This window comes from Galeopterus variegatus, unplaced genomic scaffold (assembly GCF_000696425.1).
Source record: "Galeopterus variegatus unplaced genomic scaffold, G_variegatus-3.0.2 Scaffold5326, whole genome shotgun sequence".
Taxonomy (NCBI): Eukaryota; Metazoa; Chordata; class Mammalia; order Dermoptera; family Cynocephalidae; genus Galeopterus; species Galeopterus variegatus.
The window spans coordinates 107,723-132,630 of NW_007731437.1; the positions used below are offsets into that span (position 1 = coordinate 107,723).

Genomic DNA, 24,908 nt, shown 5'->3' on the forward strand with positions numbered 1-24,908 from the left:
TCCTCGGTCATTGGTCTCCACTGGGGCCAACATCACATACCCAACGTCCCTTGCAGAGGTCCAGGATCCAGCAGGCACTGCCTAGCACTAGCGTGTGGTCTGGCTCTCTGAGAACCCATGTCACCGCAGGGCATCAGGAAGAGCTACAGCCATCTGCTGTAATCCCTGGGCCACCCAAGTCCTATTGACTGATCCCCAAGCCCCAGCTGGCATGAAGCCATGACAAGGGGATCTCACCAGTTCCACTGCTGGGAAACAGAAAACTGCAAGGTAGCTGAGAGCTCCTTCAGAGGCTCAACCCCATGGAGCTGGGGCCACAGTACGGGCCGTGTGCACCACACGCCTGGCCTTACCCGTTCTTGCACCTCCAGGTCCGCGCTCTGCACAAACTGGGGCAGCCGGTCGACCATGAGCTGGGTGACCTCTTGGGCTGCCTCGGTCTCCGTAGCCTGCTCCTTCTGCTGCAGGATGGACGCGTACAGCTTGACCACGTTCTGCACGTACACAGCCTGGATGTGGCCAGGCAGCGTGGTGACTTTGGGCCGCAGCATGGCCTCAAGGGTGTGCTGAGGTTCCTGTAGATGCCTGGGGGACAAGCGGCAGGTGAAGCCTATGGATGCCAGCCCCAGAAGATACTTACCCCAGCTCCCAGCAGGTGAGAAGCTGAGAAAAGGGGGCCAGGCTATTCATAGGAGGGGTGACTCTGGGGCTCTCCCACGTCCTGAGCAGGCACCAAGGGCTGAGAGATGGAATATAAGGGAACCAGGAACTGTAAATGGCCTATAACATGGAAACGCAAAGACAAGAAACTCATAGAGCAGCCGAATGAGGGAAAAAAAAAAAAAAAAAAAAAGGAGGAAAACCCTGGAGACATTGCGGGCTGCTCTGGAAAGCTCACGACCTTAACAGGTAAGGACACAAGGGAGACGTGAGGAGAGGACGGCCCATCTGAGCATGAAGCACCCTGTACAGAGCGGCTCACTGACACTTGATCACATTTCTTGTAATCAACAAGAAAATGACAGAACCATGCATCTCCAGGATGCAGGCCTGCTGGGATTCCCCTTTGGGATTCCGGGAGATCAGGCGTCCTCAGGAGGGATGGGGACAGTGGTTGGCAGACAGGGCGACTGCCTCACAGTGCCTACTGGACCAGGCCCAGGAGCGGGGGAAGCAGAGAGACTAGCAGCAAAGCCTATAACTTCCCAAGAGAAATCTGAAATCTAGGTTTTTGTGTGACAGCTCCTGAGATTCTTAGTGACAAATTGAATCCTAGGTGGGGCTGGAGATCTGAGACTGCCTGCACAAGGGCCATCATCTGTCTCTGGGAGCCAGTGTGTCCCTGGGACCAGGGAACCCAGAGAGAATCTAAGGACAGTGTTAGATAGAGGTGTCAGGACCTCTTGGGCCACCCACCCATGGCTGCTGGAACCTGGTGTGAGACCACTGTGTTCCCAGAAGGACCTGGCAGCGGATGGGCAGGTGCAAAGTGCCAAGATCCCCACTTGAGGGACAAGCCAGGGAGGGATGGGGGCCCCACGCCCACTCACTCCGAGAACTCCCCGCAGATCCAGGCGGCAGCATAGAGCACCTCACAGATGCCGTTTCGCTGGGTGCTGCTGGCCACCAGGTGGGCGCTGTCAAGCAACGCAGACATCTGGGACACAGCAAACCTGCGGATGGCCTTCACGCGGATGGCCACATCCAGCATCTGGGCAGCGATGAGGTGGCCATGGCGGGTGCCCTCCAGCCGCGTCAGCTCCACCAGGATGCTGATGTACCACTCGAAGTTGGTGATGTGCTGGTAGTTGGCCTGGCTGCAGATGTCAATGATCTTAGTGAGCAGCTCGTCGCGGTAGGTGGTGCCTTCAGCCTTATCAACGTGTGTCATCAGCTTCTTGACGATCTCCATCAGGTTCTTCTTGGACACCTGGGCCAGGCGCTCAATCACTCACGGCTGCCAGAACCAACCCACCAGCCTACCTTGGGAAGCACCGAATCCCTGTTTCTTAAGACAGAATTCACAGGACATGGGCGGGCCCAAACACACAGATCTATGCAGGGAAGCCGCATGTCCCAGGGGTGCCTGAGGTCAGGTGTGTTGCAGGTGGCCAGGCTCAGCCTGTTCAGTGGGCTCTGCCCTGGAGCCCGCAGCCCCTCCCCGCCCCTCTAAGACAGAGGCTCTGTTTAACTTGCCAGGGTAGCTGTCTGACCGTGAATGTGAGGGGACTCATGAGGCCCCTCCAGTTAACACCCCCCTTACAGAACGAGAGGCCAGGAGGAGAGCAGACACACCATCCCGTAGAGCAGGTCGAGGGCCCGCAAGCGGATGGACTCGTCCCTGTCATCTAGGCACTGCAGGACGAGGTCCTTGTGTGACTGCACGGACTTGGGGTGGGTCTTCAGGATCTTGGACATGGCCAAGAGCCCCAGATACTTCACTGTGGAGAGACGGCTAGAGGTGACTGGCCGGGGACCCAGAGCAGGGCAGTGGGCACGGCACAAAGGCACACAGGCCCGTCTCCACCTCAGGCCACTGCTCAGCCCTGACAAGCTGGGAGCACGCAGAATGTGTCCCTCTGGCTGGCACGCTGTGGGCTGGCCATTGCTTTAGTATGGCCCCACCCTGGCAGCAGGGAGTGGAGGCCATGGACCCTGCCCTCCTCCGGCCATCCCCACAGGTGCCCTGGATGACACAGTTCACACGAGGCACCCTCGGGAAGGTGCAGTGGGAGAGGCAGGTGTCCCGGCAGGGAAGGGGGAGAACCCAGACCCCAATGGCAGCGATCCCTCCAGAAGCCCTCCCCTTACCACTCACCACATCTCAGTAGCTACCACTAGAGTGTGGCAGCCCATCAGCTGCCCGCAGGCCTGTGTGGGCCTCACAGGTCCTGGTGCTCACTGACCCACCTCCCCACCCTAACTGCACCAAACCCAGCTTGCAGAGGACAGAGAGTCCAAGGTGAACACATGATCCTCCAAACCAGGGGCCACAAGCAACGGCCCCAGCAAAAGAGGCTTCTCTAGCCCACAGCCATGCCCACCCGTTCATGCATCCTCAGCTAGGCCCCACCTCCCCGTGTGCATGTGCACAGGATCCTCCTGGGGAGCTCCTGGCCTGGACCAGAAGGCTGCCCTCCACGCGTGGATGAGGGCAATGGGCATGAGAGAGCCAAAGGGTGTGCGCAGAGGCTTGTTCCGAGCCAAGCCGTCAGCCTGCCAACACCATGTCCAGGGAGGAAGAGGCCCAGTGCTGGTCATGCTGTGGCCACCTTTCTCTGAAGCTGGAGACAGCCCTAACTGCACAAAGGCTTAAGACACGGGGACAAGAGAGCCTGCAGGGAGGGGAGCGACTTACAGTTTTGATCAGAGTCTTCTATTAATATCCTTAGTTTCTGAACACAAAGCTGTAAACAGCAAACACAATGCTGGTCACTTTTAAAGCCAAGGGTGACATCAGCTGACCCTGGGCCTGTCCTATGTCCCCTCCACGGCCACCCCCACCTGCTCTTGGGCCCAGGGATCAGACACGTCCCGCAGGCCAGAAGCAAGAGAGAGGAGCTAGCAGGGCCCAAGCAGCGCACTGGGGGTTGGACTGCCTGTGGACACGGCAGAACCCCACTTCGCGGGGGCACAACCTGGCATGAGGGCAGCAGAGCCCAACAGCGTGGACCTGCACCAGACACTCTGTGTGTGGGAACATACACGGGGCAGGCAGACGTCCAACCGCACGGGGTGCCCCCTGGGGAGGGAATGGGATTTGGGGACTCACTTTGCACATTTCTTTTGTAATTAAAATATCATTGAACCAAAAACTGGAAAAACAAAGGAGGTGACCATCCCGTGGTCTCTAGGCGAGGCCAGTTAGGAGCCCCTGGGGCCTGAGCTACAGGGTGTCTGCACAGTTTACAAAGGTCACAGAAAACAGGGTGGCAACTAGAGGGGTGGTTAACCCGAGGAACAGAGAACAGCTGTCTACAAACCCTACTGTCTACAAAAAGAATCCAGAGACACACCAGGGTGGCTGCAGGGGAGCAGCCGTTACCCCTCGCTGCCTCAGCGCCACCCATGCGGTGCAGACACCCAGTGGGGCCAGGCACAAAGCTCACAGACAGGGCACATTCCTGGGCAGGGACAGCCCACGAGCACAGGGAGGGAAGCACAGCTGGTCCTGAGGGCTCAGTGACTCTGCAGGCCACACACCCCCCACCTCCATGTCCCGAGCCTGGGGGTGGGGCTGGCTGACATGCACGTACCTGGATGCTGGCACTGTGGTTGGGCATGCCGGAGGACAGGGAGATGAGCACTGCAACAGACAGCCTCTGAGTCCCGCCACGCCTGTGTCATACCCACCCAGCACCATCCCCCGATGGCCACTCATGTCCATGAGCACCTGTCCCTTGCCCAGTGGGAGGGACACAAGATGACAGTGCCACTGTGCTCGGCCCAAATGGCATCTGAGCAGAACAGTGGCCCCGCAGGCCCAAGGCTGCCTCTTCAGAAAGATGGCCACGCAGCTGACCCCAGCTGGCATGAGGAACCTGGACCTCGTGGCCCCACCCTCACTGGCAGGACCGGCTCCTGGGCCTACACTGCCCATGCAGTATGGTTTAAGATCAACCCGCCTTCCCTCTGGAGTCTGAAATCTTGCACCTGCCAGGCAGGGAGGACTGCATGACCCCTCCCAGAAGACCCCCAGGGTACTGGGACTCCGTACGCTTCCCTGGGATGACACCTCACACACGTCATCACGGCCCATTACTGGGGATGGAGCGTGTCCAGTGCAACTCCCCTGGGGGACAATTCTGGAAGCCATGTCTGCGCTCCCCCAACCCAATCCACCCCACACGCCTTCTCCCTGAGCCAACTCTGCTCCGGGTCCTTTTGCTGTAATAAGCCACAGCCAAAAGGACGACCACGCTGAGTCCCAGGAGCCCCCCCAGTGGATCACTGTGCCTAGAGTGGTCCTGGGACCCCAACTTGCTGTCTGTAACTCCAGGCCTGGCTGTCCTCCTCCCGCCACCCTCAGCCAGGTCCCAGGGTCAGGAAGGCCAAATTCAACCCCCCAGGCTGAGAGGGCGATCCCAGCCCCAAGAGCAACAGGCATCCCTGTCCAGGGAAAGTTCTGTAGAACGTGGGCCACTCCAGGTGTGAGGTCTACGTCCCACATGCTCGTGCAATCACCCCACCCGCCCCCAGCCTGGGGCTTCCTAGCAGCTCTGGGCAGGGACAGGCAGGGTCAGAAGCGGAACCTCATCCAGCCCGGCTCTAACAGGCAGTCCACAAGAAACATGTGGGGCCAGAAGATGGCCAGCCCCGTCCAGGAGCAACGATTCCATTTCTCTAATAGACGGTGCAACCGAGGGGCGAGGGGCCCTCTCATTTATCATCAACAGTAAGGAAACACAGCAGCAAACGCACTGCATGGCCCTTGCTGGACCCCGAACTGAACAAGCTGTCTTGAAGAGACCCTCTGAGATCAGCTGGAGTGGACAGCAGGCCCTGCGGATGCCGCTGGGTGTGAGGCACATGGGTTTTGGCCTCATGAAACCTCTTGCTGTGGATGCTGACACCTGCGCATCTGCGGGCGAGCTGACATGGCAGCTCAGACGTGTTTAATGGCTCAGCAAAGTGCAGTTTCGTGGGAGTGGCAGAGGCCCACAGCTGTGCAGGCCCCAACACCCAGCCTTCCCCTCTGCCCTGCAGGGTGGCGCTCGGGGACACCAGGCCTGGCACCCTCTTATCCCCCCCTCTGAAACCCTAAAGGTCTCCCTGCTAACGACTGCTGCCCTTCCAGAGCAGGGCAAGTGCCGGCTCTCACCTGCGATCACGGTGTTCACACATTCGTAGAGAAGGGACATGGCAGACGTGCTGCAGAGACAAAAACAGGGAAGTGGTGTGAAGACCCAGGCCCGTAAGTCTCTCAGACCCATGGGGACAGTGCTCTGTTGGAGGCTTGGCCTAGGTGGCCTCCCAGAGAACAGCCAGCAGGAGGAGGATGGCAGCCGCCCCTCCACGGCCCGATGGCGCCACTCGCCCTCCCTGGGTGGGGCTGGGGCTGGGGCATGGTCCTGGTTCCTCTGCAAAGGAAGAAGCCTGAGCCTCCTACTGCGTCTCTGGACTGCCCCACGGTGTCTCAGCACCTGGCACCTCCACCCCCACGTCAGTACAGTACAGCCAACCACACTCCCACTAGCGTCATTAGAATCTGTGCAAGGGACAAAAGCATCCCGCTCTAATAATCAAAGACAGCCGGGCCCAAAAAGCTCCTGCCACAGGACCCTCTTCCCCTAACCTCTCAACTTTGTGATACCCACGAAGAAAACCCGAATTCGCTCAGTGTCTCCGGCAGCATGGAGAAGAGTCCAGCAGCCCTCACCACCACCATGTGGTTCTACCCCAACAGGGAGAGCCCAAGGGGCAGCGGGACATGGCCGTGCACAGATGGGCAGAAGGTGTGGAGTCCACAGCCCCAAGGCCAGCAGCAGTGGCATCAAACGACGACCAGGACAGACCGTGCAGAGGGCCTGAGCAAGGCGGCAGGAACCAGAGGGTGACACTGTCGACCCCCAATTGGCAAGCCCCGGAGGTGGCGCACGGGCTGGGCTTCCAGGAGAGCAGGCCTGTCAGAGCTGGCTCATCTCCAGGTCTCAGAAACCCACTGCTGCTCTTTCATCCTCTCTGAGAACCACAACCACACTGTCAACTCAGTGTTTGCTGTTTGTTTAAAACCAAAAATGTCCCAAGCCCAGACCAGAGGTTTATCTAATTTTCAATGTCTGAACCATCTATGACCTAAAGAACTACATCTCAGGAGATAGCAGAGATCTGGCCCAGGCCCCAGGCTCAGCACAGGAGCCTAGATCGGATGCAGACTCTGGCTCCTGGCTCCTCCCGCATCCACGACGCCTGTGTGTGAGATCCCAGGAGGAGGACTGCCTGCAGCACCTGTCATGAGCACCACGAAACCCCAGAGTGCAACCCCCACACTGTAGGCACCCTAAGTAGTTTGGAAGCTCCTAGAACAGTTGGTAGGTGGCCAGTGACAGGCCCAGTTAAGGCCACCCAAGCCACAAGGCAACAGCGGGCCGTGCCTTATCTACAACACCCAGGCCCATCTCACTAGCTAACCACTGTCCTTCTGTTTCCTTCCGCCGTTGCTCTTTCGGAAAGTCACTTAACAGGGTAAACCCTAAGCCCTGGGGTCCCAGAAGAGCGAAGGATGCCACAAGGCACAGCTCGGTGACGGGAGCAACCTCAACAGGGCTGTGCGTGCTTTTTCTGTGATGACCGCATTCAGGATCCTGTGAGGCCCCACTCCAGGTAACTCCCTTCCCTACCCCCAGCAGGCGGCAGCAGGGGCCAGGTGCCTACCTGTGGATCAGGTTGGTGAGAGGCTCGATCAGCTTCTTGCCCAGCCTCGGCTCCAAAGGCGTCAGAGCACCAAACTACGGGACAAGCGGAGCCACATCACTCACAGCAGGTAGCAGCTGGATGTGGCCTTCGTTGTGACTGTGTGGACAGGTACACCACACCCTCCAGGGCTGCCAGCCTGCAGGGACCCCATCCCAAGCAGTACTTGCCAGTTTGATGATCTTGATGAGGACCCAGTTGTTGGTTGAGGATGTCATCAGCTTGAAGAACAGCGGGGCCAGGGACAGATAGTTCTTGGGGTTGCGCCTGGCCAGTTCACAGATGACATTCACGGCTGCTGACTGAACCCCTGTGGACAAGGGGCATCCCCATCAATATGAGGGGTGTCTCCATAAATGAGAGGTGTCCCCATCAATAATGGGGGCATCCCCATCAATAAGAGGGCAGTCAACATTAATAAGGGGGGGCATCCTCATTAATAAGTGAGGCCATCCTCTCAAGGGAGGGACGTCCCCATCAATAAGTGGGGCATGTCCCCATCAACAAGGGGGGCGTCTCCATCAATAAGAGGAAGCATCCCCATCAACAAGGGAGGGATTCCCCACCAATAAGGGGTATGTCTCCATCATAAGGGGTCCTGGGGTTGGACTGGAATTGCAGGTGTGGGAGCGAGCTCATGGCTGCTGACACACACAGCTCACAGACACAGCAGTGCACACAGGTGTGTGGGCTCAGGTGTGCAGGCGCAGGTGTGTGAATACACGTGTGCGGGTGCGGGTGTGCGCAGGTCATGGTGGAGGCACGCACAAGATCCCCAGCTCTGCATGCTGAACAGGCTGAGCAGCACCGACGCCCCAGCGCCTGGAGCACCCCTGGTGTGCAGAGCTTGGCTTCTACACGCCATTCCCCACAAAAGAACCAGTGCTGCTTGGAGCAACAGAGACCCCAGGGCCTGAGCAGAGAAGGTGGATGTGAATCTGGCGTTGTGTGGGGCCAGAAAGCGAGGAGCTGGAAAAATAAGGGGGATGCCAGGCGGGCACAGGAACCCACACAAGGGGTCCAAGAGCCATCAGCAAAAATGTGAGTAAAACACATGGATCGTGAGCCATAGGATCTGCCCTGATGTAAACAAACAGGGGAGTAACTGTGTGCATGGGGAAGAACAGAGGATTCCTCTTGCACAGAGTCCTGACAGACAAATGAACAAGGAAGGACAGAAACAGAAAAGCACTGTCCGCCACACCCCAGGGCTGCATGGTTTCATGGAAGGGTCATCCACAGACACAAACTGGCAGGGAAAAGCAGGCTATCTACAGAGGCTCAACACAGCTCCCCACGAGGCACTTATCAATTACTAAGGGAAAGGCTCAATGTGCCCCCAGGGCAGCCTGGCAGGTACCGCTGAGCCTAGGGCCCAGGTTAACGTGGACGCTGCAGGCCACCCCGCACGGGGCCGAGCAGGACACAGCACCATGGCTTGGAGGATCCTGCCCAACATGCAGAACTCAGTCCAATCACGGGAGAATGCCCGGCTGAGAACATCCTACAATATATGTTATACCCCAGGCATAACAGACAGACAACGAGGGACTCAGGTCAGAAAAGGTCCAGACGCTTGACAGGGAAATTCCCCAGACCAGCGAAGGGCCGTGGGTGGAACAACTGTGCTGTTTAATGAAAACTGCCTGGTCTTCATCCTGTCCCAGTGAGAGGAACACCTCTCATCCATGAGCCCCAGGATCACGGCTGAGTTCATGACAGGGACTTGGTCATCAGGAAGACTGCCCCTGGGATGATCAGAGGGTGGGGAGCTTTGAGCCCATGGTATCAGCCCAAGGTTCAACCTCACAGCCAGGGATCCCATCACTGTACCCTGTGTACAAAGCCCCATAAGGACCAGGACCCCGAGACTGGGGCCTCCTGGCAGGTGACCGTAGGGTGTGCTGGGGGTGATGACCCTGGCCCTACCAGGCACCAATGGAAGCCTGTGTTAGAACCCCAGACCATGCCCTGTGGTCCCTGCATGTAGCTGCTCCTGAGCTGTGTCCTTCACGATAAAACCACCATCATGAGCAAGTGCTTCTCTGAGTTCTTGGAGGTGTTTCAACAAATTACTGAACTGAGGGGGCTGTGGGGATCCTCAAATCTGCAGCCAGTGGGTGAAGTGGGTCAGAAGGGTGGATGGCACCTGTTGGGGGCTGTGCTCTTTCACCTGGGGGGGGGTCTGTGCTAAGAGCGGGGGGTGAGGGCCCAGATGCCGTCCAGGGCACCAACTGTGCCTGGGTGACTGGCCAATGGGAGTAAAGTCAGTGCTTGGCCATGTCAGTGTCCACTGCCTGGTCTTAATGATTTCACTTCTGTTACATAAGACAGAAAATTTGGGAAAGCCAGGGGGAAGGCATGTGGGAATTATTTGTACTATTTTTCAACTTTTTGTAAATCTGACGTTACTTTAAAATGAAAAGAACTTTTAAAAACTTTAATTAAAAAAAAAAGGCAATTTGGGAAAAAACCACCCCCCAAGTCAGTCTCTAACAGTGTAAACTCAGCTCATGTATGAGACGGGGAAAGGGCTGGATTGGGTGGAAGGGCTGTGGTATGATAGAAATCCTGCAAAGTGCTTTCAATAATCATGTGCCTTCCACCCTCCCAGTCCTCATGACCAAAGAGGAGGGTCTGTGGGCTGCGGCAGCTCCCAGAAGTGCCCTGGCTCTGTCCCCTCCTTGTGTCACAGGGACACGAGTCCACAGGCTGATCTCCTGGGGCAAGGGCACAAGCAGCCTGCCCACAGGTGCTCTGAGAAGGCAGGGTACCAAGGCCACACCACTAGATGGCATAACTGCCAGGAGCGAGCACAGGGGAGGTCATCCCATGCTCAGCACAGACCCAGAAGATGGCCCCAACCCCATGTCCTTCCACCAGGTCAGGGAAGAGAACAGGGCTGGGATTTCAGCCACAAACACGGGCCCAGCCTCAGTCCGGTGGGCGGGTGCAGGAGTCCTCAGTGACTGAGCCTTCCCGCCACGACATCAGAAGCCTCAGGATTCTTGTTGGCAGGTTTGGTCTCTACAGACACATGTGGTCTCGGACCACGCTGCCGGTGCGGTGCCAGGGCCACAGTGGTTGTTCAACTTCAGCTTATGTCAGTGGCCTTCACAGTCGCCACACTACAAATGCTCCACAGCCACGTGAGGCTGGAGGTAGCTCCTGTGCAGGAAGGTGTGGTCCAGAACATCCCCTGCACCCAGAGAGTTCTCCCTGGCAGCACTAGTCCTGGGCAGGGGAGGCAGGCACGTCGTCTAGCCTGTTCCCCACCCCATCTCTAGCTCGGGGACACTGTTGGCCTCACAACTAAGGCTCTTCTTGTCCCTACTGTTAAGTTTCCTGCACGGGATCTTACTGTCCCTCCAGGCCACAGAGGAACCCATAGCCTCCCACATTCCATGTCAGGGTCACCTCGTTCAGTCTGCTACAGTCGTGGCTGCCCCGGTCCAGCCCTCCCCACCTCCTTCCTTCCTCAACACCCACCACCTTCCCCGAGTGCTGGCTGAGCCGCCCCAGAGTCGAAACTCAAGTGCACACACCAGGGTCGGGGTCCTCCAGCTTCTCTTTGAGCCGGGGAAAGGCGGGACGCAGTGACTCGGGGTACTTCAGGAACACCTTGTACATGATCAGCACGGCCTTCTTCCTGATATAAGGCTTCGTGTGTGACATCTGCGGAGAGAACAGCCACCAGCCTGCACCAGCTCTTCTGTGCTCCTGGCCCCACCTGCAGCCCACCCCACCCCCCATCCCCACATCTCATCTCCTACACCAGGAGGAACCCCTCCCTCCAGCCCCTCCAGCTCCCAGCCTTCGGGCTGTGGCCTGCACCCTGTACCCTGTGCACTGCTCGCCCACCCCAGGGCCTAGAGAGCGGCATCTTGGGCAGAATGGAAACCTACTCCCTGTGGCATGGACCGGCCTGCCCTCCAGAGGCTGAGGCCCACCACCTCCTGCTCCGGTGGTCTTAGTCCTCGGAGGGGCACAGGGAGGCCCTGGAGGGAAGATCAGGTAGGGAAACCTAGTCTGCCTGGAACAGAGCCTGTAGACCCAGCACGTGTGGCCTTGGGCTCTGCAGGCTGCGAGGCCTGTCCAAGAGCGGGACACAAGTGGCATTCCAGACTCCCCTTGCTGGGGCCTCAACCACTCCACCCCACCTTGACTAGCCTGACATCCATAGCATGCAAATCATAACCCGCTGCAGGCTCCCAACTGCTTCAGTCTAGAGGGGCTGGCACAGTCTAAAGGCTTTGCAGCCAGTGTTTTTGGCTTTGTGGGCTGGACGTCTCCGTCATGATCATGTGGCTCCGCGCTGTACCGCTGAGGCCTCCATGGACAACACTTAGGGCAAGGGCGGGGCTGTGTGCCCATAAAGTCTGGTTTACAACAGGCAGCACTGGATGTGCCTCTGGGGCCCGAGTTTGCTGACCCTTGATCTAGATGCTGGGCAGGCGGTACCAACAATCTTCGAGACCACCAGCCAAGAACTAAACATCTTCATGGCAAGCAGGCTAATCACGCAAGGACAGAATCCCCCAGGGAGGAATCCAGCCACCTTTCCAGCTGACGTGTTGCTGTTTTTTTAAGTGAAAGCACAAAGAGGTCCTCCTAATGGGCTGCAGATTCACCTGGGCACACAGTCCAAGGACTACAATTTCTAGAGGACTTCTGTGTTTTAGAACTTCACCTACGACACCTCTGAGATTGGGACTAGCCTGGGGTATCTGCCTTTACGACTGACTTCGCAGCCACAAGAGGTCAAACTGTGGTCAGGGGAAAAGCAAAGGGTGCGAGCACAGAGAAGGAGAGAGGATCACACAGAAGCTCGCTGCTGCTGGGACAACTGCCGCCCCATCTGCACCTCAGGCAGAAAACGGGTGGCCTCGGGGCACACGTCCTCAGCCAGGCCGGACCTGCCAGTGCCATCCCGCCTTCCTTCTCCCGGAAGGATGATTTCAAACATGAACTCAGAAACACAGGAACAGAAGTGGTCCAAGACAGGCCCCACCAGGTCACGGAGGGGGTGACAGTAACTCGGTCCCCATCTCATCCAGGCCACGCACCAGCGACCCTCGCCCAGTTTCGCAGCCAAGTTTCCTTGGCGTGACGCTTTAACCTCAGCTCTCCAGGCCCCATCCATGGAGCGACAGCAAAGGGTCGCGGCACATTCGCAAACTCACCAGTGTCATGATGTCATTTGCCAAGTCTCTGGCAAGATCTGGGGTAACAAAACAGGACAGACCAGTCAGTGCAACTCCAGTGTCGTACTGGCTGGGGCTGCTCAGGTCCTGGAAAGGGAGGGGAGGAGGGCTCAGCGGGAGGCGGTGCCACGCGGGTGCAGCTCTGCCTGCCTCCCCGCTGCAGGGGTTCTGGAGCTAACTTGGTCAAGGAGAGACAGCTTAGAGCCAATTCCACACCATCACCAAGAAGGGAGCTAGGACAAGCCTGTCTGTCCCCAAGACAAGGGGAGAACCCAGTTTCACAGTTCCTCCGGGAGAGAGACGCTCATGCGCAGAACCCCGCAAGCCCCAGGTGACAGTGGCCCTGGCTCTAAGCACAGCCCAGTGTCCCAGGGATGTGATCACGGCCACGCTGCCACCAACCACGGGCTTAGGGACAGCATGGAGCTTGCCCCACTGTGCAAAAGCACAGGGTGGGCAGGAAGCCCTGCAGGACACAACCCTGGGAGACTCTGCTTACACCGGGGTCCCTCCCACAGGCTCAGAGAAGCTTGGGCCTGAGGGTCACTCATCTTTCTAGAGAACAGGAAAAGCAGCCCACGACACAAGAGGAGGAGCTGACCACTGCCGCAGATGCCCTGGCAGCTCTGGATTCCTACAGCTCCCACCAAACCCCGAGGCACATGCTGCTCAATGCCACACTCAGCAACATGCTCCTCTGATGTCACAGCCTTGCTCCTGGGAGGGTTTCTTAAGGAACCTCCCCAAACCATATGTACACACATAGACACACTAAGAGGCATTTAAAGAGCTGCCTTCTATACTGCGGTGATAAACATGCAAGCCCTGGCCAGGAGGTACAACAGCACCAGAGCCCTCAGCACAGCCCTCGGGACCTTTACCAAAGGGCCGAAGAAAAGCAGCAGAGGGTCAGCCGGTTAGCTCACTGGGGACAGGGTGGTGCTGAGGTGCCGATAACACCAAGGTCAAGGGTTTGGATCCCCAGACCGGCCAGCCGCCAAAAAAAAAGTTGTAGGAAGAGCAGCAGAAACGCTGTGGAAGCTGCTAGAAGACATTGTAGAAAGAAGGGCTTGTCGAGTTTCAGAAAGTCACCAGGCAGCCAGCCTTACATGGCCTGACTCACGCAGCCCCCCACCCCAGAAGGTCCTTCACGGGGGTTATGTTTTAGATGTCACGGGGACTGCTAATGTCTGGGGACATGCTCCTGTCAGGTCTCACATGCACAGAGTGGAATGCTGACAGGTGGGGCTGGAACAGGCAGAGGTGGGAGCGGCAGTGGGAGGCAGCTGTGGCCACCCCATCTTTTTAGCAGAGCTGAGGCACCAGAGTGGGCTCCATTCATAAGGGTGCCTTGGGCTGCAGTGGTCCCCAGCACACGGGACCTAACCCACACCTCAAACACATTTCCTGGTGACGCAGGGACAGATCTATGTCTGTAGTGAGGGGCGGGCAGGAGACAGGGCTGTGCCAAAACAGCCAGCACAAGACCCAAAGCTGGGCCTGAGCCCTGGCCACGTCTCGCCAGAGGCTGGCATCCAGGTAACCCTGTCAGAGCCCTGTCAGCCTCCTCTTCCCTGCTAGGCCTCCAGCTTCTGTCCTGGTAACCCACTTCCCTCCTGCCCCACCAGGCCCCTCCTGTGTGGCACCCAACCAGCAGCACGGGGCCGACTGTGCCGCTTGCAGCCCCATGGCAGCTACACTGGTTGCCACCTGCGGCCTAGGCGAAACACTCAGCTCCGTGACCTTGCTTGTGTCCACCTTCCCCAAGCCACGCCATGAGGGGCCTCCTAGCACTGGAGGCACAGCATGGCCAGTGGCTTGGCTGCCCCTCATCCTGTGCCAGGTGCCCCAGCCAGTGCCCATACAGCCAGCCCCATGGCATGCCCTGGGAGCCCCAAACCCCATCACCCTGCAGTGGCAAGGGCACCTCATGGGGTCCAGCCCTTGCACCCGGCCACCCACGAGCGTGGGGCTGTGGCCCTGACGTGTGGTCTGGGCTGGAAAGGGGTCGGCTCTCCGTTTAGCAGGTGGGCCTCTGGCTCTCCTACACCCCTGACTGCTCTCTAATGAGGCAGGACACAAAAGATGCCCCAAGTGCTGAGGCCATGGAGGAAAGCAATTACTTAACGGTCTTCAAAGACCATTTCAAAATGGAAAAAAGTTTATGTGTGACTGAACACCTGCACCTTGTCGCGAAAATGAGAACAAGGGTGCTCAGCAGCTCTCCAGCATCCCAAACCCGCCAGAACAGACCGTGCGCATCTCCTCGTGTCTGCTGAGAAAGCACAGTGGCCATGTGGGACCCTCCCGGGGGCTGTGGGCACCCGAGGTCAGTTGACCTTTGGGGTCAGGGGGTCTAAGGGGCTGGCCAGTTAGCTCAGTTAGGTAGAGTGCAGCTTTGTAACACCAAGGTCATAGGTTCTCCATCCCAGCCAACCACCAAAACAACCAAACAGAAAAAGGGATCCCAGCACATCCTGCTCACCACAGGTAAATGGCAGGACAGCCAGCATGGAGACAGACAATCGAGCAGCAGGGGACAGCACTGCAGGGGGCAGTGGGGCCTGCGGGTTCACAGGGCAGCTTACCTTGCGGATCTGGTTTGTCGTCAGCATGATCACGTCGGTGCCTTCGTGGAAGCACTGGGAAGCAGCGAGGTAGCCAATGCGCTGTGGAGTCAACAGACAGAGGCATCGGAGCCGGGACACGGCCCAGGCCCCGCCGGAAAGCCCCCAGCCCTCCTCTCAGCCCTGCTCCGGAGCATCTATACCAAACGGCCCCAGGCCCCGGCGGCAGCTTCCTGCAGCCCGGACACCTGAGCACACAGGTGGGCGGCAGGTCCCCTAGCTGGCCAGGGCACCAGGAAGCCATCTGCGAACCAAGCTGAGTTTCTTCAAAACTCCAGAACAAGGAAATTCCCCCAAAGCTGGGAGCGTGTGATTTTTAAAACTTAATGCCCTTTTAAAGTTTGCCAAAACCATCAAGTCCTGGTACTAACATTCTGCATTTCCACTAACTTGCAGGCAGCTGGGAACTGTTTTTATGAGCCTATGTGGCGAGTCCTGATGCTGGTTTTATGTTGGCTCAGACCTCTCTCTGCCAGGGTGAAGTGTCCCAAATGCACACAATGATCTAAATACATGTGCACAGGGAGCCACCCCAATTCTGGTGAAGATGGGATTTGGGATTTCACCTCTTCCCAGAGAGTGACTTGTAGGCAGGACGACCACGTCTGCCAAAGCAAGCTGAGCCGACCATGGCAATCACCCGCAGATAGGAGCTCAGGGCTGCAGCAGCCCGGACAGGACCGGATGTGAGATCCCACAGAACAGCAGCACAGCCAGCCACTGTCCCGCAGGTCAGACATGAAGAAAAGCCGTCATCCATCCCAGGAAAATCTCACAGGTGTGAAAACTACTTTCAGAAAATTGGCTGACATGGGGCACATGCTCGTGTTATGATACTGAGAAGAAAACAATGTCCAAAGCTGTTCACAAGCAGGATCATCACGATGTGAAGGAAAAATGCTCAGAACGTGTCCAGGACGCAGTGATGCAAGGGGACAGACAAGTGGGGCCTCTGGGTGCAATGGTTAGTGCTGGATTAATTCTTCTGAAGAGTTACAAATTCCTTGTAATTTATAAAATTTAAAATACAGAATCAGGGCCGGCCCGGTGGCACACTGGAGAGTGCGCCGCTTGGGAGTGTGGCGGCACTCCCGCCGAGGGTTCGGATCCCATGTGGAGACCGGTTTCCGCTCACTGGCTGAGCGTGGTGCGGGCGCAACACCGAGGGTTGCGATCCCGTTACCGGTCAGTAAAAAAGACAAAAAGGAAAAAATAAATAAATAAAAAATAAAATAAAATAAAATAAAATACAGAATCAGTCCTACAAACCCATCACTTTATTGATATTACTTCAAATTGAAAGAAAAATATTATGGACACAGTATTACATAATTTGACAAAACCATGAAGGTGGTGTTTGCGTGGAGAAAGCCTGGGAAATACTGGGACAGGTCATTAGCGGTTTTAGGTATTTTGTTCTTTTGGGGTTTCTTTTGCTTTTTTTGTACATCAAATTTCAGTTAATGAATATTGAAATATAGAAAGGCTTTTAATAAGATATACTATCAATTACATAAAAATAAACTTCAGTGGGAATAATATTAATTATTGCCACAGTTGCTGACAGTTTCTCTGAGGGACGTGATCATGTGGTCTCCCCACCCACCTCACCTTGCTGCGTAATTCCCACATTTTCCTGACTTTTTTTTTTCCTTTTTGTCTTTTTTCGTGACCGGTAACGGGATCGCAACCCTCAGTGTTGCACCCGTACCGCGACCAGCAACGGGATCGCAACCCTCAGTGTCGCGCCCGCACCGCGCTCAACCAGTGAGTGGACCGGTCTCTATGTGGGATCCGAACCCTCGGTGAGAGCGCCGCTGCACTCCCAAGTGCCGCACTCTACCGAGTGCGCCACCGGGCTGGCCCTCTTGACTTTTCAATAATGATTTTCAGAAAGAGGTTTGAAAAAGAGGATTTAATAAAAAAAAAAAAGAAGTAAATCATCCTGGACATAAATTTGCCATCTGAAACCCAGCGAAGGGGCCGGTTTGGGGACAGGGGGCACCAGGCTCATGAGGGCTGGACTCTCCGCAGTGCCGCCCCTCGCCCGACACTCACCTTGAATGTGAACTTAGAGGCGCTCATCACCTCTATGATGTTGAAGGCGGCCCAACTGATGTCATATCCCAGCATTTGTAGCTGTTGAGGAGGAAGACACTGTGATTCCTATTCTCAAGCCACAGCGGAGACAAAGGCATTCAGCCACAACCTCGAATATTCCCTCCCAGCTCATGGAAGAACAAACTGTTTGCAGTCCTAACACTCAAACTTCATCTAACACGTACACCAGGGCCTTCTGTTTCTTTCGACAAATGACTCTTACATTTAACAACTACAGGACTGGGCTGGCCAGTTAGCTCAGCTGGTTGGAACGTGGTGCTGATAACACCAAGGCCTAGGGTTCCATCCCTGTACCGGCCAGCCACCAAAAAAACCCTACAGAGACAGGTTAATAACAAACGCTGAAAGAGAACAAATATCCTGCAACTGAAAATCTAGCATTTACTGGTACTGGTTAAAATTCCCCTACCAACAATAGGTGAATCAGCTCCTCCTAACAGGTCTAATGAGACAAATGCCAGCACCAGGGAACCCCCCAGGACAAGCCCTTTGTCTCCCTATTCCTGACAAGGAAACAGGCCAGAAGAGTGGGGAACTCTACCCAGCAGGGAACTTGCCCCCGAAGGTTCAGAGGTCAAGCTCCACCCATCAGGCTCCTGTCCCAGCCTGTGCTAAGAGCTGAGACTGCAAGGGAGAGGCGGCGCTCCTGCCAGCCTCCACTCAGAAGAGGCTCCATGGGACCCTGGGAAGCTGGCTCAGGGGCTCCTGCTAGGCCACCAGCATGTCCCATGTCCCACCACTGCCCACGCCAGCCATGTAGTGGACACAGTCAGAGCACACCTCTCCCACAAGTCTGAGTCAGCCCTGCACGGCCACCTGACAGCGGAAGGCATCGATGGATGTCTGACGGGCATATAGACAGACGGACAGGGAGACAGACAGAAGGATGGATATAGAGCGCAGGGACAGACATCAGACATGGAGTACACATGAAGCCTGAGGGCGCCGGGGCGTGCCTAGCCACTAGGAAGTACTCACATAGGTCAGCTTGCAGACGGCGTTGGCTTTCACTGCTATATTGTCCTGCTTCAGCTCTTGCTTGATTTCATCAATGCACTGAGAGATGTATTTTGCCTACAAGAGAAACAGAATTACAAATGTCTAGCTAAAACATTTAAGAATAACTGTTCCAGAATACAGCCAGACGCAAAAGGCCATATAGTTTGCGACTGCATTTACACGAAATATCCAGAACAGGCCAATCCACGGAGAAAGGAAGTAGATCAATGATGACCAGGGGCTAGAAAGAGGGATGGGGAAGGTACAGTTTCTATGTGGGCTGATGAGAATACTCTGGAACCAGATGTGGAGACGGCCGCATGATATTCCAGTATGCGCGTGTGTGCCGCACTTATTCATCCACTCATCAGTGGGCGCACAGGCTGACCATCTCCACCTCTGGCAGCCGTGACTCGGGCTACATGAATATTTGTGTGCAGGTTTTCGTGTGGACGAACATTTTCCATTCTCTTGGGCTCACTCACTCATTCAGCATGTCTACTAAAACACCACTGAGGACAGTTTTGACCCAAGCAGGCTGACGCATGAGGTCCACAGTGATAAGCAGACGTCCCCTCAGGGAGCGGCAGGCACAAGGCTCCATCGCATTGCGAGAGACAAGCAACCAAGTTGCCACATCAGCCCCAAAGAGAACCCAAATCTCCCATGAGGAGAACAGTGGACACTGAGGGGCTGGGGGTGCCTCTGGCAGCCAACGTGTGGTCCCACACCTGTGAGGCCAGCTTGCCTTGGCCCCCACTTGCCCAGCACCCCACAAAGCACAGGAGCCCCCTCCACGATCTGACAACAGGACCAAGAGCTACAACCACTGGAACCCATCCCGCCACCCCTGCACTGTCCAGGTCAGCAAGCACGCCCATCAATGCTTGTCCCCAGCCCCTGACGTTGACCTCGCACCCTCCAGGTGCTGCTCTGCAGGATGGCCCCATCACCATGTGCCACTGGTTTCACCCAGGAACACACCCGGCCCGGCCTGAGACCCTCAGCCACCACCAACCAGCCCAGACGCCTGGGGAGAGGAGCCACAGCTACTCAGGTGCCCTCTTGACCACAGCACATTTTGGTGAAGATTTTATGATCAAGACTCAGAACAATGAACAAGTATCATTGTATTCTTCCAATGCGCTTCAAATTACTAAATCCTGCTCCAAGATCCTCAGTTCCTGTCTATGGCGCAAAGATGAGCCTTTCCAGCATCTCAATGGATAGTGACTGTTAATGATTTAACAGGGAGAGAACAAAAAGACAATCAAGTGTTGAAGTAATTGGACACTTGCACACAGTGGGCAGGATATAAAATGGTTCAGCTGCTGTGGAAGATGGGCTGGAGCCTCCTCCCAAGGTTAAACACAGGAGTCGTCACCACATGACCCAGCAATTCTGCTCTGAGGTGTACGCCCAAGAATACTGGGAATAGGCGTTCAAATAAAAACCAGTACATGAACGCTCATAGCAGTGCTAGTCATAAGAGCTCAAAATAGAGACCACCCAACACCCAGCAACGGATGAAGGAATAAACACAATGTGGCAGATCTGCACCTGTCTGTTTTCTAGGTAGTCCAGGGACCCCAGAGCAAATCGCAACTCTGGGACTCTCTATCGGCTCTTGGGAGGGCCTGAAGGTGCTCAAGCCTGATGACATGTCAGTAGCTCCTCTCGGACCAAGCCCTCTGCAGACGTTTTCCAAAAACAGTTATCAGGGGGCAATGAAGGACAAGCAAAAGCAATAGCCCTGGGTAAGCATCTGTTTGTCACGGCTTTTCTTGAGCCCCACCCAGAGCAGCCAGAGATAAAATGGAAAACCTACCATCCAACTGGCTGGAAGAAGAGGCGACAGAGTGTGGGGTGAGCACAGTGCTGGGAGGCAAGGATGTACTTCCCAAAGGAGAGACTGTAGGTGGCACCCACACTCTGCAGGTGAACTCAGCCCAAATCTCTTGCTGACCCCAAAACAAGGTAGGCGTGGGGCATGCTTCAACAGCGCAGCTGAAGCCGAAGGAAATACACATCAGCTACTTCCTGTCCACTGCAAGGGAGCAAACTAGGAGCTCCAGCCCAGACAAGCAAACTGCCTGATGAACAGATACCACCTCACCACTCCCACACAATGCTCATCCAGAGTCTACAATGCATCATTCCCAACGTCCAGGATACAACCTAAAATTAACCAAAACAAGAAACAGGGAAACACCCTCTACTCAGGAGAAAAGATGGCCAAAAAAGACCAGCCCAGAGAAAACCCAGATGTTGGAACAGACAAGGATTTCAATTCAGCAACAAAAGCCCTGCTCTCAAGGACTGAAAAGAAAACATGGTCATGATTAACAAAAAGACAGGAAACCTCAGCAGAGAAATAAAAGCTACATAAAGTAACAATATGGAAATGCTAATATTGAAAAATAATACCTGAAATTAGAAAACTCACTGGATGGGCTTAACAGCAAATTGGAGAAGACAAGAGAAAGAGTCAGTGAATTTGAAGGCAGAATAGCAGAAATCACCCAGTCTGAACGAGAGAAGAAAGTCTGAAAAGGAGATGAACAGAGCCTTGGGGACCTGTGGGACAACATCCAAAGGTGTGACTCACATATGACTGGAGTCCTGGGAGAGAAGAAATGGGAAAGAGAAAATATTTGAAAAATAATGGCAGAAAATTTCCCAAACTTGGTGAAAGACATAAATCTACAGGTTCAAGAAGCTCAGCAACCCTCCAATCAGGATACGTACAAAGAACTCCACAACTAAACACATCACAGTTCAAATGCTGAAAATCAAAAATAAGGAGAAAGTTTGAAAGCAGCCAGAGAAAGATGGCACTTTAGGCTCCAAGTGGTGGCTGATGTCGTTGGACCAACCGAGGCCCGAAGACAGAGAAGGGCAACTTCAAAACCCAAGAGGAAAACATGTCGGCTCAGAACTCATCCAGAGAAAATGTCCTTCAGGGATGAAGGCAGAATAAAGAGCTCAGTGACCTCGGTCACTCTGCACCTGAGAGCAAACAAGAGCGGCAGGCCTTGCAGGAAGACCCTAGTGGACAGACCCCTTAAGGGCAGCCACGAGACGGTGAGAGGCTCAAGGCAGGCAGGAAGGGAGAGAACTGAAAAATACTGACCATCTGGAAAAAACATCCATACTCACTTGGAAGTACCTAAATATTTACCCCAGACAGTTATACGAAGTTAAAACAAGAAATGTAAGAAAAGGGCAAAGATATCAATCTTTTATTTCCATGCAGCATTGCTGACAGAAAAGCAGAAAATTTACTCCCCTTTTTACAAGAAGGGGGTAAAAATGAATTGGTCAGGGTACAGGGACATGATCTACACCCAGAAGATTACATTAAAAACATAAATTAGAAATATTTTAAGGTAGACAGTGTAAATGGCTACATACCCTGACACTTAAAAAAAAAAAGGAAACTAGACACACAGGGTGATTTAATTTCTCACAGGTCTCAGCCAGATCCACACAAAACTCACACTTCTCTACAGAGCAAATGAAGCACCTGACACTGACGCAGGGTTCCCCACCTGTGTAATTGCTGCATAATTTAACACAGGACTCGCTTCCTTTACCCTGAACTCCTTGGGGCTATAAGAAAGCAGCCCATCTCAGCCTTGGCTGCACAGCAGAATTCCCTGGGGCCCTCTTCCTCTCCCTAGACAAAGCCAGCCATAATCTCTGGGGTGAGACCAGAAGATCTGCACTTTCACAAAGCTCCACAGCTGATTCTGGGGTGCGATCCCGCTCAAAGACCACTGACTTGGACGTTTGGCATTTTCCAGAGGTACTTCCTGTGTGGCTCTAGATGTGCCACACATGTCACTGCCTACACGCTCTGCCACACACAGGCTACTGAGCTGAATGCTGCTGGCAGGACACATGCCCAGGAGCCCACCACCACCAGAGGGATGGCCCACCCCATTCACGAGGGAAGCCCAGTAAGCCTCTGGTCTTGGGGGGCTCTGCTGCAGTTCAGACCAACAGAACCTCCCGTGCACAGGATGTTTCAGTGACAGGTCTAAAGCGGAGATTCCAAGCATTCAAATGTTTACAACTAACGGGGGCGGGGGGGGGGCAGTGGAGGGCTCACCAATTACTTTACCCCTCTGACGAGAATTAACAAAGTCACTGTCCACGATCACTATCACTTCAAAAGGAAAAGACATTTTTTTTTCCTTTTTGTCTTTTTTCGTGTCCGGCAACGGATCGCAACCCTCAGTGTCGCGCCCGTACCGGACCGGGACCGGCAACGGGATCGCAACCCTCGGTGTTGCTCCCATGCCTCGCTCAGCCAGTGAGTGGGAACCGGTCTGTATGTGGGATCCGAACCCTCGGCGGGAGCGCCTGCTGCACTTCCCAAACGGCGCACTATAGCAGTGCGCCACCGGGCCGGCCCCAGGAAAAGACATTTTAACACCCAAAAGCAGGAAAGTCAGTCCACAAGTGAACAGAAGTTCTATGGAATCCATTTTCACTTTTGAAACAACTTAGGGTGTTGTCCTTGTTTTTACTGACTTGTCATGGACGGGCTCAGAGCCCTCTGCAGTCAAGAACACCTACTGTGACCCTGAAGAAGCACAAAGCCAGACGCTTTGCACACCCAGACCTCCAGACCTATCATAATTCCAGCGATTAAAGATGGTGCGGGACTGGTTCAGGGACAGGCACACTGACCGCTGGAACAGGACAGAAGTCAGACTCAGCCTCGTCCAGTTCTGCCAAGCTGGGCCTCCCACCTCGGTCCAACCCTAGCCCCCTCCATCCTCCAAGTCCCCTCCTGTGTGTGGTCAGCTCCTGAGACTTCGTGTACACACATCAAGCAGCTCAACAGCAATGAAAGGTTATGTTCATTGCTGGGACTCATGTCACCCTCAGCTCAGACTAGATGAGGCCCAGGAGGTGGCACTGCCCCTATTAAAAACCTTTTACTCAAACCCACAGAAATGACGGATTACAGGTCACCAGAGTACAAGGTTTTTTTGGGGGGTGATGGAAATGTTCTAAAATTGGATTGTGCTGTTGGTTGCACGCTTTTGTAAGCATACTGAAATCCACTGGATTTCGCACGTAAAACAGGTGAATGTTACGGTATGTACATCATACCTCAAGGAAACTGTTCAAAGAAAACACCAACTTGGCTCAGCTGGAATCATGAGACGGCACTGGGCATCCGGCCTGGCTTTCTGCTCTGTGACACGATCCCACCGCACCACTTCTGTGTGCACTTGTAGTCTGTGAGCTAGCTCGTCCCTAAGGTGGACAACAGCACCTGTGAGGCTTCAGTACTGATCATCTGCCTGCACCCAGGCAGCCCCCGAGGCTGAAAGGCATCCACCCAGTGGACTCAGGAGGCTGCTTCACTCTCAAACAGGCAGCAGGAGGTGGCCCAACATGCACGTCACACAGGTAGTGGATGGTGGACAGGACTCTCATCTTAGCCTCCAGGCCCTTGAACTGGGCACTGCCCAACACCACCACTCTGGACAACATGAGGTCTGTGTAAACAGCTCTGGGGACAAAAACTAGGAAGGGGCAGCGAAATTCCACCTAGGGGACAGTCCACATGCACCAGCCATGGATTGGGTGCGGGTGGGGCAAGGAGGCATCAAGGAAACCTGAGCACAGAGCAGCAGTGCCATGGAGGGGCAGCAGCAGGCGCACCCCAGCCTCCCACCTCCACCTGTCTCTCTCGCTCTCTCTCTCTCTCACACACACACACACACACACACACACACACACACACACACACACACACACTCATCCACACACGCACCCCCTCACCCACCCGCTCACACCCTCTCAACCCACTCACACCCCCTCATCCACCCGCTCACCCCTCACACCCCCTCAACCCACTCACACCCACACCCCCACTCACACCCACACCCCCACTCACACACGCACACCCCCACTCACCCACACACCCAGTCAAGTCTCTCATACATGTTCACACTCCCAATCACACACCCACTCCCTCACAGCTGCCAACCCACTCATCTTGCGCACTCTCACACTCTCACGCACACGGTCAAGGCAGCCACCAGCCGATCTCAGAGCTCCTGCAGCAGCGGTTCTCAGTGTGCGGCCCTGCCCCCTGGGGATGCTGGACAACGTACGGAAAGCTCTGTGTTGTCATGACAGGGCGGGGGGGTGCTCCTGCAGGGACGGGGAGGAGGCAGGGACGCTGCTCAGTATAGTGCCCAGGACAGCCCTGCCACAGAGGATGACCCAGCCCCAATGCACACAGTGTCAAAAGGGAGAGACCCTGATTTAGGGAATGATGGATGTTATTTAAAGAAAAGAACCTCAGTTCAAACTTGATATCTTTATTTTCCTCTTAAGTCATTTAAAGGAATCTTACAAAAATAGCAGCCAGCACAGACTGAGTGTTTACCCCATGCCAGACATGCCAAGGCCTTCAAGTCACAGTCCCAACGGTGGGGCCAGGATGATGCACCCCAGCCCTGCACACTCTCGTAGACCGAGGGTCACATCTGAGTACAGTCTGAAAGTGCCATTT

The 24,908-nt window shown here is 55.2% G+C and overlaps 1 protein-coding gene across 1 annotated transcript in view; it reads right to left on the reverse strand.

Annotated features, from left to right (window-relative positions):
• The window catches only part of AP3D1 (adaptor-related protein complex 3, delta 1 subunit), a 47,704-nt gene that overhangs the window by 15,231 nt on the left and 7,565 nt on the right, over positions 1–24,908 (reverse strand). The window contains exons 2-14 of the mRNA XM_008589243.1: positions 18,344–18,439; positions 17,303–17,383; positions 15,206–15,286; positions 12,597–12,704; positions 10,959–11,088; positions 7,584–7,723; positions 7,375–7,448; positions 5,822–5,871; positions 4,257–4,306; positions 3,359–3,407; positions 2,296–2,441; positions 1,551–1,930; positions 354–585 (exon numbers count right to left, since the gene is read on the reverse strand). Coding sequence (XP_008587465.1) covers positions 354–585; positions 1,551–1,930; positions 2,296–2,441; positions 3,359–3,407; positions 4,257–4,306; positions 5,822–5,871; positions 7,375–7,448; positions 7,584–7,723; positions 10,959–11,088; positions 12,597–12,704; positions 15,206–15,286; positions 17,303–17,383; positions 18,344–18,439 — 1,617 coding nt within the window. The remainder of the gene's footprint in view (positions 1–353; positions 586–1,550; positions 1,931–2,295; positions 2,442–3,358; positions 3,408–4,256; positions 4,307–5,821; positions 5,872–7,374; positions 7,449–7,583; positions 7,724–10,958; positions 11,089–12,596; positions 12,705–15,205; positions 15,287–17,302; positions 17,384–18,343; positions 18,440–24,908) is intronic.